Consider the following 13,660-nt stretch of genomic DNA (forward strand, 5'->3'; position numbering starts at 1 on the left):
GCAGAATTCAGGCGAGGTCAGTTTCGGTGAGCAGGATTCCCTGACTAGGCGCCATGTTAGAAAGATGTGATACACATACAGCACAGTTTTTGTGCTTCTTTCAGCTTTTTTAAACAGATTTTTTAAAGATGTAAATTTGCTGTTTTGCCCAGAATAAAGACTTACATAACTACGTTTATAAGTCGAATTAGCAGAAGTACTTCGTCCAACCTAAAGGTATGTCGTTGGTCTACATATTGCCTCTGCGTTGTAGTTTTGTAGTACCTTGTAAACATAATGCCTATCGTTGGAGCTTGTTAAAGTAATGCTCCTTATGTTTTAATATTCAAACTGTCAAACTGTTTTTTACACCGTTTACAACAGCTAGAGTGGAATAATGTGTCGTATTTTGTGATTCTACGTTTTTACCTATCAGTATCACAAGATTCAGAATAAAGTAACCAAAACCAATAAGATATAATCACTTACTTTTATTATATAATATACATTGAAGGCCCCAACAGAAATTAATAGAATTAATTGAAATATTTTATTAAGGACAAAGAAAATCACAGTCTTTTAAGGGGTTAGTTGCATGAATAATTTAGAAAAGTCGATGGGGTCCCCATCAGTAACTCTCGGTTGAACAGTTGGAATATGATTATTCCTTTTGATTTCGTTGAATAATATATAGTAGTTTGCTAAAGTTATGTTGTTGTTTTCATAGAGCTTGTTAAAATAAATGCCGCTCATTTTTTTACCACTGTAATTCATGTAAAATCGACACGTTGCTGTAACGTGGTTCTTTCGTTGGACGGTTTTAATTATCTGATACAAATAATTGGAAGTTCTAGTATACGTAAGCCATAACAAATTAATTTATTTCTTCCTTAACGTTTTTACAAACCGCCTTTACTATATACAGTTGTAGGTAACATTTACAAATGATGTTAAATATGCCACACTTTAATACAAAAAGTTGTACCTTTTCATGGCTGAAACAAAACAAAAAACACTGACTAATTCACACTACTGGTTAGAAATGACTGTATAATTTTGAAATAGCTCTGTATTTTCTTAAATGCTATCTTCTCGTGCTTTGCTAGGCGAGACATTTCATTTTATTGTTGACCGACTTAAGTTTTTTTGGATATAGTTATGTGTGACTTCGATGATGCTCCTTCATCTCTACATATTCTTCCTATATTCAAACTTATAATAACACAGCAATAAACTTTGTTTGAAGAAGTAACTGTTAATGTACATGAAGGTAAGAGTGTGTATCTAAATTTTCAGAAAGCATTTGACATCTAAAAATTATCTCCGTATGTATTGGGATAGGTCGGCTCAGTGAATAGAAAACTGGCTGAATGGAAGAAGGAAGAGAATTTTTATAAATGGAGTTCATTCAAACTGTATTATTTCACAAGAATGGGGTATCTTACACTAAATATTGGACCTTTGTTCTTTTTCATTCACATTAAAAAGTAGATGATGGAATAACCAATGAATTATTAATACTTAAATTTGTTGACGATATTTGTTTTGGGTGTTGCTTGATTTGAGAAGGAGAATGCTGTTTTAGAAGAATTTAGATCATTTCGTGAGTTGAACAAAGAAATGGCAAATGATTTAATTATAACAAATGCAAGGTAACGCATGTGGGTCATCAACATTTAATTCAATATCATTTTGATAGGAATATACTAAAATGAAAGAAAATGATCTTGGTGTTCTGGTTAATCAGTTTGAAGTTACTCAAGCAATTTGTTGTTGCTAGAGGTAGGTAAGTTAGGATTTTAGGTTGCATGTATAGAAATATTGAACACAAGTCTAAAGAGATTATAACTGCATTGTACAAGTCACTGGCTAGATCACATTTGGTGTATCATCTTCAGTTTTGGATTCCTTATCTAAACAAGTAAATTGATATGTTGGAAAGAGTCCAAAGTAGTGTTACAAGGATGAGATGATATATGGAATGAAAAGCTTATTATACAAAAACAGGTTAAGATCTTTGAAACCGTTTTTTCTTGCAAAAAAAAAAAAAGAATTAGAGGGGATTTTGATTGAGGTGTAAGCTTGTTAAGGGAATAAATAGTGTTGATTCATTATCTTTCACTTACTTAATATTGCGAATGGTGGGACTAGAGAATATAAATATAAGGTTTAGTGGTGTAGGAACCATTTTCAATTAAGACGTCTTTATTTTTTTTTTACTGGGTAGTTAGCCTTTTGACTAAATTACCTTCAGAGGTGGTGGAAGCATTAAATTTAAGAGAGTTTAAAAGGAGACTTGGCAAATATTTTAATTATAAGAGCAACTTTGATTTATACATATGTATTCGCACATATATATAAAGTAACGAAAAACGTTTCAAAAAGAAAGTAAATGTAGGGATAACTGATAAATCCTTCAAAAATAATACAAACAAGAGAATAAGGATGTAATTTGTAACATTCCTACATAGTAACACAATGCAGTAGAATGTTAACAATCAAAATAGAATAAAGCAAATTCAGCTGTGATTGAATAGTTATATATATTGCTATGTGCTAATTCTTGGTTGTACTGTTCTGCTGGTTCGGTATGGCCAAATGGTTAGGGTGCTTGACTCGCAAATTAAGGATTACGGTTTCAAATCCCCTCCTCCCAAACTTACCCGCCCTTTTAGCCGTTGGGGTGTTATAATCCCGCTATATCTTGGCAAAAGAGTAGCTCAAGAGTTAGTGCTGATGACTAGTTGTTTTCCATTTAGTCTTTCAATGTTAATTAGGGACGGTTAGCGCCGATATCACTCCTGTAGCTTTGCGAGAAATTCGAAACAAATCAAATCTGTGCTATTATGAGGGGTGGTGCAAATGCTACTTCTAATTAGTTCAAGTTATCTAATATACTTTTCTTTTTGAATTGAAATCTTATTTTAGTTTTCGAAGCCGCCAAGATGATATAACCAAATTCTTTGCACAAGTTGGCAGTCTCTGTTTCTGTGTTGACATCGAAGAATTGTTCTCTGCTTTGGGTTGTGACCATGACCCGCAAGAGTGGCGTCTCTTTATTGATTCATCAATGTTAAGCCTCAAAGCTGTTCTGTTACACAGTTACAACGTTCACCCTTCAACACCTGTTGGCTATGCAGCACACATGAAAGAAACCTACAGCAAGTACAACTGGAATATCTGTGGAGATCTGAAAGTCGTTCCTCTGTTACTGGGTCTGCAGCTCGGCTATACAAAGTACTGTTGTTTCATCTGTGAATGGAACAGTCGTGCCAAAGAGTCACATTATTCTAGACAGAGCTGGCCACTCCGTAAGTTAGTTCAGGACAGAAAAATGTGGCGAATGAACCGCTTGTCGACCCGGCAAAGATTTTTTTGCCTCCTCTTCACATAAAATTGGGACTTATGAAGAATTTCGTGAAAGCAATGAACAAAGAAAGCGAAGGTTTTCATTATTTAAGACAAATGTTCCCAAGAATAAATGAAGCCAAGATCAAAGAGGGCATTTTTGTTGGCCCTCATATGAGACATGTTATGAATGACAAGCAATTCGAAGATCTGTTAGTTGGGCCGGAGAAGATTGCCTTGAAAGCCTTCAAAGACGTTGTTGACAATTTTCTTGGCAATTACAGAGCCCCACATTACATTTAGCTGGTAGACAAACTTCTCAAAGCATACAATACAATGAAGTGCGACATGTCACTCAAGATTAATTTTCTCCACTTACACTTGGAATTCTTCCCTGTAACTCTCGATACTGTCAGTGACGAACACGGTGAAAGATTTCACCAGGACATTGCTACAATGGAAAAACAATATCAGGGCAACTGGAATCCGTCAATGCTTGCTGACTACTGTTGGGCATTGAATACAAACGAAAACCAGGAGGAAAACACTTTTAATTATGTTGAACTTAGTAGCATATTAGAAACATAAACGCAATTAAATACGTTATTGCCGGTAAACAGTTAACTGTCTATTTCTCAGAGTTCCTACGTGATGAAGCAAAACCAAAACTATATTTGTGCATACCTACCAGGTACCTGTCACAATCAGCAAAAACTTTTGAGGAAGCAAAACTTTTCAAAAAAATTGTTGTGCAGTGCAGCAAATCTTTGCATTAATGTTAATGAATAAAGCATTAATCATATCAACAAAGCTTTGTCCCACTAGTGATTAGGCTAATAACAAAATTTTGGATTACTATTATTTATGGAATTGGTCATCTTAAAACAAAAACGCTTTGCATTATTTTTATGACCAGAGGGATAAATTGTTCAATAATTATACTTCAGTAGTTTCTGTATAATTAAAAGTTAATGTTTGTCTACTGGGTGGTGTCAAACTAGTCAGGTAAGTTATGAAACTAGATTTGGTAGTGTCATGGCTGTAGTAGTCCAGAAAAATGTTTCATTAACAAGTGGTACAGTAGTAATATGTAAACCAAAAAAGTTTTCCTATTTAATATTTTACAGTAAACGGTGCTTTAGCTTAGAACTCTTGAGGCGATGAAGAAAAGAGTTGGTTTGGTTTAACCTTTGTATTTAATAATTTATTATTCAGATATTTTATTTTGTCACTAATGTTATTTTCTACTTGTTGGTGTTTTTCTTTAATTCATTCATGCCTTTTCTTACTCTGTTTTAACTTCATTAAATTTGTCATTACAGCCTTTTTATACTTCAATTTTATTATTGTAATCTCTATTTACATTTCTGATAGCTTCGTTTATTTCTTCTTTAATCATATTTATTTTTAATAGTATTTTTTCAACTCTTCTTTCAAATTCTTGTTAGACTCTTCTAATGTTATGCCCCACTTTCCCCACTCTTCTTTTAATTTTCTATCTTCTTTCTTTCGATCTTGTCTTTATAATTTCATCATTTTAAGTAAGGTTTCACTTTTAGTCTTTGACCTCGTACTTGTTATTTTCATAACTGAAATTCAGCGTATATTCAAGGTTCTATTTTATTTTCAATCCCACTTTTGAAATTAGTTTTAATGTTGTTCTTTTGTTAGCAATATATTTCAACTTATATGTTAAAATAATTCAATTGTCTTTCAACATTAAATATAATAAATATTTCTTTCCTTAACGTTGTTATAAATTGCCTTCACTGTACACAGTCGTTGGTTTAGATTACAAATGATGCTAACTGCATAATATTAACACAAATAATAGGCTTACTTGTACCATTTCAAGGTTGAAGTAAACAAATCAAAACACGCTGAATGATTTGTTCTAGCTGATACAAATGACTTCATCATTCGGAAACAACTCTTTGTCTTCTTAACAAGCTTTTAAACTGTTCTTTAATTATCTTCCAAATGCTTTTCTGACTTTCATGTATACAATGAACCCTCGAAAATATGACTTCAAACTTTTAGTGCTTTCTTAGCCTAATGTGATGACGTCATTAATCAGTTGTTTTATTGCGTGAAAGAGTTTTTTTCCAACTGTTATAATGAATTTCTTTCTTTAAATTTTTATTTTAAAGGAACAGAAGAGTAGATTGTTACAAAGGGTATACATTATGAACCGTAACTTGCCAATGGTGTAACTTCAGGGATACATAAATAGGGGAGCAAAGATGTGTGAACATAAAGAACATTTCTATATTGCATTTTGTTTATTAATTTATGAAGAATATTTTTATATTCTTATGTGTGATTAAATTGTATCCTGCAAATTCTGGATGGAGTTGTGGGGGCAAACAGAGGATTGGAAAGGCCACTACCCGTCTTGTCTTGTAGCTAATGAAATTCACTGCAGAAAAGGATTAAGAGATTACTGACGTTTACTAATTTTCTTCATAAGTGTATTATAAAACACCTAGTCTGTGGTAAGACATTTATTGTCAAACTGTGCTTTAATAAAGTAGTTAATAGTTTTTAAAGAGAGGCAATGAAAAAATTCCAGTTATATAATTTTAAAAAGATTTGTCTTCCCTGCACTACAATGACACTTCTGTATTTTATACAATTTTACAATTTCTGAAAATTTATAAAACGTTATTTCATAATATTGTGTTATGCACGAGCAATGTTTACTTAGTTTTTGAAGTTTTGTACTGTGATGTACAGTTTTCTGTAGAATTTGCGTTTGTTTTTGAGTTGTATTTTACTTCGAATAAATGTACTATATTTTTAAAGTAAAGAATCCTATCATTCTCTGAGTTTATAATTTTACTCTGTTTTGTTTTTTATCTTAATGTTTCTTTCTTGTATTTGTTCTTGTTTTTAAAGTTCTCTTAGCCTTTGTAATTTAATCTTACCCTATTTTTATCTTGTACTCTTGTGCTTTGGTTATTTGTGCTATGTTTGTTTTGTTACTAAAGTTATGTTTTCCTGATTTTAAAATTACATTTTTATTGATCTAGCTTGCTTTTTAAGCTCAAATTTTACTTTGTTTTTTAGGTTTCGAATTGAACTTTTCATGATGTTCCTTCAGCAACAGCAAGTTAGTAACAACAAGCTGATACAGAGGTTGGAACTAGCCACTGTGTTTCTTGTTTTTTATGCAAAACTGCTTTTCGTTTTAACTGAGGCGGCAGTTCCGGCTGGTATATTGCCGCTATACACATCCAAATTCTCATCAGCGTGTCCCGTAGAGTTCCAGGGAAGATGTCAATGTGGTAGGGTACCTTATGGACCTAATGGAACTTTGTCTTACGTTACAAACTGTACGAATACGAATTTTGATGACACACGTATGTTACTGAAACTACCTGTTGAAACTGAGGTCCTTATTTTCACTGGTAACTATATTCCTGACCTGCCTTTTAACATCTTGGGCAAGAACAGGAGCTATGGACGACTTCACACCATTGACATGTCTAACAACCACATTCAGATTATTAAGGGAAAGACTTTTCATCATGTGGAATTTGTGAAGAAGTTAGTACTGAACGACAATGACCTGTACATTGTTAGTAAGGACGTCCATTCTCGTATGTTTAGTAATTTCTATCAACTTGAGGAACTACATCTGAAGAACGCCTTCACCGAGAAAGTTAGAGCTGAGGACTATTCCTACAACCTGGCAAACGTGTTTGAAAATAGTAACCTCAACCATTTGCAAGTTCTCAACTTGGAAAAGAACGAATTTCGAAGCATACTGAACGAAAACTTTTTTTGTTATATGCGCACACTAATGAAAATATATATGAAGGAAAATCGCATGATTGATTTCCGGCTCAACACAACCTGCCTCCCTCGTTTGGAGATACTTGACCTGAGTGAAAACAAAATACCATATTTAACCAATCAGACATTACATCATTTTGATGCGGTGCCTGGACTGGAAGTGAACTTAACAGGTAATCCGTTTGAGTGTGACTGCAACATGGTGGACATGTATCGTTGGCTTACCACCACTAAAACTAAAGTGACTAATAAAGAAAATTTTCAATGCTTCTCTGGATTTCCGAGAACAAACGCTTGGAAATTGATAAGTCACGTCTCTCTTCATGATCTAAAATGCTCTCTGAAACTGTCAAATTTTCAGAATCACACGAGCGCCTCCGTTGTGGTATTGGTGTTGCTAATAATAATCTGTGTTGTGCTGTTGTCCGTGCTTACCTACAGACACCGACAAACTATCTATATATTTGTTCGAAGCTGGTTTCAACCATTCAACAACAAGATGAAATATTCTTCTATGGATAAACACGATGAAACAGAAATGGAAATGTAAACGCGTTGTAACTGTTAGCGTGAACTTGAATGTGCAGCTCCTTATGGTACTTAACGTTTTCTATGTAGTCTACATTCTTCTGATGAACCATTAGCATTTTCTGGCTTGAAATAGTCGCATGCAATAGCTTCTGTTGACACTTCGTAATTATAAGCCAAATAATTAAAACAAGTCAAATGTATATATAAATGTTCGTTACACTGTTGGTTATCATAGTTATAGCTAGAGCTTCAAATACTCATCTCTATTTTTCGTCGAAGTCCATACACACTGGTTCATTTACATTAAAATTCAATTGACAATAACATAGGCAATATTCTTCTCTGGTCTCTTATTATGATACAGTCTGTAATGTTTTCACTTAACAGTGTTTTTTACTACAGTTGTATTCAGAATTTTAAATAACTGTCTCTTATAGTCAAATTCCTATAGGTTCGTTCAACTACTTTAGAACATATTTGAAAGGACAAATTATTTTTCCTCTACTCTGTTATTACAGGCCTGGCATGGCCAAGCGCGTAAGGCGTGCGACTCGTAATCCGAGGGTCACGGGTTCGCGCCCGCGTCAAACATGCTCGCTCTCCCAGCCGTGGGGGCGTTATAATGTGACGGTCAATCCCACTATTCGTTGGTAAAAGAGTAGCCCAAGAGTTGGCGGTGAGTGGTGATGACTAGCTGCCTTCCCTCTAGTCTTACACTACTAAATTAGGGACGGCTCGGTGCAGTGGGCTATTTGACAAAAATAGCTAAAGTGTACAGACGGGATGTTTTTCAAATATACAACGCTTTTAAGTGGAATAATGTATATGTTTCTGAGAAGGGTATATGTTTTAAATACACAAATTCTTTAAATAATACTGTTGTTGTATTGTGTAGTTGGACATGAATGAAACACCCACTTAGCAGAATATGGAGATGTATTTAGATTTAAAGTAAAGAAGTGCAAAACACTGGAATGACTATAAACAAAATATATCTCTGTACCCAACATTTTCTGTATACATACCATCGTGGATAACTGTCATCTTTGATTAATATCTTGAGATATTATTTTGATAAAACTCTTGAAACAGTATGACTTATGAAACAGTAAATTTTAAAACTATGGTATCAAGAAGTGTAAAAGCAACTGTCTTCATTTTCACTGTTTCACTTTTTTCTTTTTCCTCACCCAACAGTGTGAACTTTTTAATCTCTCCTTAATATTAAAAAAGGCGTTAGTTTTGTTTGTTCAGAATTACGTATAAAGCTACACAATAGGCTATCTGTGCACTGCCCACCACTAGTATCGAAACCCGGTTTTTAGCGATGTAAATCCGCAGACATGCCGCTGTGCCACTCTAAAAAGTGTCGAGTCCACTACCATTATTAATAAAATGGCACAATATTGTAATCCCCTAGGCCTAGTGGGTAAACTAGTTATTTGTGTGCAACGCGTATTTAAACTTTAGGCCTAATTGCCGATTTTTAGGCGCTTGTATTGAGATAGTTTGAAACATATAATAGTTACTATAAGATAGATAATTTTTAAACTTATCAAGAAATTTAAAAAATTAACTGACGTCATATTTTTGTTTTTGTATATAATTTTTTGCGAGTATATAAGTCTAAATTGTTTTTGCCTTTCATCTGAACATGTGATTATTTTCTTTTGCGCAATATGTTAGCTGTAAAGTACAGAAAATAAAGGAAGTTATGGTAATAACTATTAAGGGTGAGTGCTGTAAGTTATACGTTGGTCAAACATGTGCTTCGCATACAAAGTGTATATAAACTTTAGGTATAATTCTAGCTTTTTATGGGGCCTATTGGAATTTGTTCTGAAATGTAGTAGTATTATATTATATTACAACCCTTGAAGAGGAAACTAGTTCAATTTGCTTCCTTACATGTTTATTTATGCTACTTAAGTAATTATATTTAAAGTTATTGTTGTGAACGTAGCTTTGACCCGGCATGTTGCTTTGTGCGAAATTCAAAAACAAACAAACAAACGTAGCTTTGCACTAGTATAGAACTACACGTCGTTCCTTTCTGCACAATTACAAATGTAAAAAACACCTTTGTACAATTAGCCAGCCAATAGGAATGCTGGATTTTCATGTGAGCCAGCAGGAAACGCTAATGGACATTCTTTTAATTACGTAGGTTGGTCAAGCATAGTAGAAGTTAGCACAAATGTTAATCACGCACACTAGCACGATGATGTTTTTTTTAAAAATAACGCTTTGGATAACCATAGAAAATTAATATGTGGAAAATTTTCTTTTCTTTTTAGCTTCAGTTACCAGTGGTTGAGAAAAATAAATATCTACAAGGACTAGTCAAGTTTTGTTCACTACATACCGAATATTGCTGATACGTATAATACGACTAAATCTTTATCTTGCGCAATAACTTTGATATAAGTAGTATTTTAGAACAAACCTCTATTTGTTCAATACTTTTTATACATATCAGCGAATTTTGTTTGTTTGTTTGTGAATTTCGCGCAAAGCTACTTAAGGGCTATCTGCGCTAGCCGTCCCTAATTTACCAGTGTAAGACTAGAGGGAAGGCAGCTTGTCATCACCACCCACCGTTAACTCTTGGGCTACTCTTTTACCAACGAATAGTGGGATTGACCGTAACATTATAACGCCTCCACGGCTGAAAGGGCGAGCATGTTTGGTGCAACCGGGATTCGAACCCGCGACCCTCGGATTACGAGTCGAACGCCTTAACCCACCTGGCCATGCCGGGCCGTCCGCGAATTAAATACACAACTTGTTCAATATGTTTGAAACATATAGCAATACTTATTTCACTATTTTTATCATAGTTTCGATACACATAGTTAAAACTCGGTGCACTGCTCTTATTGAACATGTGTGTTAGATATATACACAATTGTTAAAGTTGATATGAGTGTTATGATTCAAATTATTTAAATATAGCATGAGTGTTAAATTTGGTTATTTTTAGTTTGTGTGTTTTTTCTTATAGCAAAGCCACCTCGGGCTATCTGCTGAGCCCACCGAGAGGAAACGAACCCCTGATTTTAGCGTTGTAAATCCGTAGACTTACCGCTGTACTAGTGGGAGGCAGTTATTTTCAGAAGAGAATGTTTATCGCAGGTTACTTTATGTAACTCTGTACAAATTCCCGTGTTGTCAAACTCAGTACTTATGAATTGGTGATTGTTGTATTATTGTGTCATGTTACTAGAAAATTCTAACTTTCGTCTATTGTCTCAATTATTATTTTATCATAATAATATGTAGTGTATGGAAAGTTCTAAGCCACTGTCAGTCTGTAAATACGTGTACAAAATATATTTCGAGTTTGTAAGACATAAATGGATCTGGACTTCGTGATTGTGAGTTTAGCTATTAACTCAGATCATATAGTGGCTATTACAAAGTAAAATTATCACAGGTTGAGTTATAAAAACAGAGGAGAGAAAACGAATCCTTTGGTCAATCGCTTTCTAGAGTAACTGAATCAATCTGTGTGGATATTTGATAAAAAATATAATTATTTAAAGCTCTACACTAATTAAGGTAAACAATAGTGTGACGAATATTTGTATATGTTTTATTGGTTTTAATATACATATTATTTTAAGACAAGTAGACTATGTGCTAAACATTTATTGTTGAAATTTATTGCCAACAACTTGCAGACGCCTAATACATGAACCTTGTCTACACATAAAACTTGATAATGTTCGACATATTATTTGAAGTTAGTCTAGTATTCACTCAACTCCCTTATTACATAAAAAGTAGAATGTATCTATTTGCTCATAACATTTGGTAAATTATAACCGAGGCCATTATTTCTGAATAGTTTTGACTCAACAAAATTATCTCACTAGCTACACAATATACGTAACCCCCAGTGGTTCAGCGGTATGTGTGCGGATTTACAACGCTAAATCCAGGTTTCGATACCCGTGGTGGGCAGAGCACCGATAGCCCATTGCGTAGCTTTGTGCTTAATTCAAAACAATACCAACAATATACGTCATAAAACTTGCTCAGAAGTTTTGATGTGTAAAGCAAAAGTCAGCACATTATTTGATCAATACTAATGATACAACTCAGTTCATTGTTTGTTTAATAAATCTGATCCACATAGAACTTAGCTACTATAAACTTGTTGAATAATTCTGATTATCTTGCAAATATATTTCTTGGAAAAAAATTTATTCAGTAAACACTTTTAACACTGCTTCAAAATTTTATGCATAATCGAATAAGCTGTCGCCAAGTGAGAAAAATTCAAAGTTTTGAATAAAAAATAAATTTGAGACCTCTTACTAAAGATATAAACACTACCCAGATCCTTGTTTTAAGTGAGGCACTCTCTACTTTATCCTACTTTTTATAATACATATAAGGCATAAAAATTATTATGAATATTTATAAGTACATTCTGCAGACAGCTTCTTCGTTTGCCCGGCATGGCCAGGTGGGTTAAGGTGTTCCACTCCTCATCTGAGGGTCGCGAGTTCTCGAATTCTCGTCACCCCAACCATGCTCGCACTCTCAGTCATGGGGGCATTATAAATTTTTAGATCAATACCACTATTCGTTGGTAAAAGAGCAGCCAGCCTCAGAGTTGGCGGTGGTTGGTGATGACTAGCTGCCTTCTCTCTAGTCTTACACTGCTAAATTAGGGATGGCTAGCGCAGATAGTTCTCGTGTAGCTTTGCGCGAAATTACAAAAAAGCAAACAAACTTCTTTTTTTCTCAGCGTGAACAATGAAAGAGTAACTAAAGTTTTGGTCACATTGGGTTGTGTATCACTTCATTTTTTGTCCTTTATTGTTGTTATTTGTTTGAGCTGGTTGTTTTGTGTTCTACTGAACAAGATACTTTTGATAAAACATTTATTTCATTCCTGTGCAGGAGGTTCTTTTACAAAATGAATTTTTGCATATCTATATCCCAATTTTATTTTCCTGTCAGAAAATCCATTGTTAATCTTGTGTGTTTTTACATTGTTTGGGCCGATACTACGTTTCATCAGAAATGTAGATAACATACAGTGACATATACATGTTGCACAAAGTATCAAATGTGTGGTCAAAGGTTGCAGTGGCATGTCAAAAGAACCATAAATTGCTTAGTGATTAGTGTACCTGTCTGTGCATCAGATGGTTCAAAGTTCTAGCCATGATATTTTGCAAAGATGCATGCTCTGCAATTTTACCTGTAGGGACATCATAACAGTGGAAAAACACCTCATTATTCACAGTATTTCAAAAGGTGCTGGTATGCACGAATGTGGTGGATGGGTAGAGTGAGGAAATTGATGTTTAACTCGAAGTAAAACATATTCGCACTCTATAGCTGCAGATACTAAAATAAAATGGGTTTTCGAGTGAAGCCAATGAGTTGTGGGTATGTCGTTTTGCAATAGGATAATACTTTTTTTTTTTTAATTGTGTGTCACACTGCTATTTTTTCCTTACCTGCGTGTATATGGTGATCATTTTCCCACTTTAATCACTGATTATTCAGTAAAGACTAACCATATACTGCTGACCTGTTGCCCTATCGTTGGTCAGCAGGGATGGTTTTGTTAAATCTTGGGTTCTCTAACATGCCATCAAATACATTTTAGGTTGAAAATACCATATACCAAGACAGATCAAAATGTAAACTGTGTTCAGACGTGGGAGATGACAAGTAAAACATTTAATGTATATTAATGCTCATATTAATTTTCTTAAACACTCAAAATTCTGTATATGGTTTTTAAGCATTGGTTATGATATAATAGTAACTTTATATCTTACTGTTAGATTGTATCAATTTAGCATACTTGGCTTATGGGTAAGTTGTGTCATCGACAGGCTAGTTGCAATTTTGAGGAATCAAAATGCTAAAAATCCATGGTTCAGTTCTCTGTGGTGAGAAGAGTAGAGATAGCCTACTTAACGACTTTGTGCTAAATAAGAAACGAGCGTAGGGCTAATTGCAATCTCACCACTAT

General features: G+C 34.1%; 1 protein-coding gene across 1 annotated transcript; it reads left to right on the plus strand.

Annotated features, from left to right (window-relative positions):
- On the plus strand, window positions 1-7,984 carry LOC143229257 (trophoblast glycoprotein-like). The gene is made up of 2 exons (XM_076461359.1): window positions 1-216; window positions 6,397-7,984. Exon 2 carries the CDS (start codon window positions 6,416-6,418, stop codon window positions 7,673-7,675), a length of 1,260 nt encoding a protein of 419 aa, XP_076317474.1. The 5' UTR covers window positions 1-216; window positions 6,397-6,415; the 3' UTR covers window positions 7,676-7,984.
- The last annotated feature ends 5,676 nt before the right edge of the window (window positions 7,985-13,660 follow it).

This window comes from Tachypleus tridentatus, chromosome 10, assembly GCF_004210375.1.
Source record: "Tachypleus tridentatus isolate NWPU-2018 chromosome 10, ASM421037v1, whole genome shotgun sequence".
Classification (NCBI taxonomy): Eukaryota; Metazoa; Arthropoda; class Merostomata; order Xiphosura; family Limulidae; genus Tachypleus; species Tachypleus tridentatus.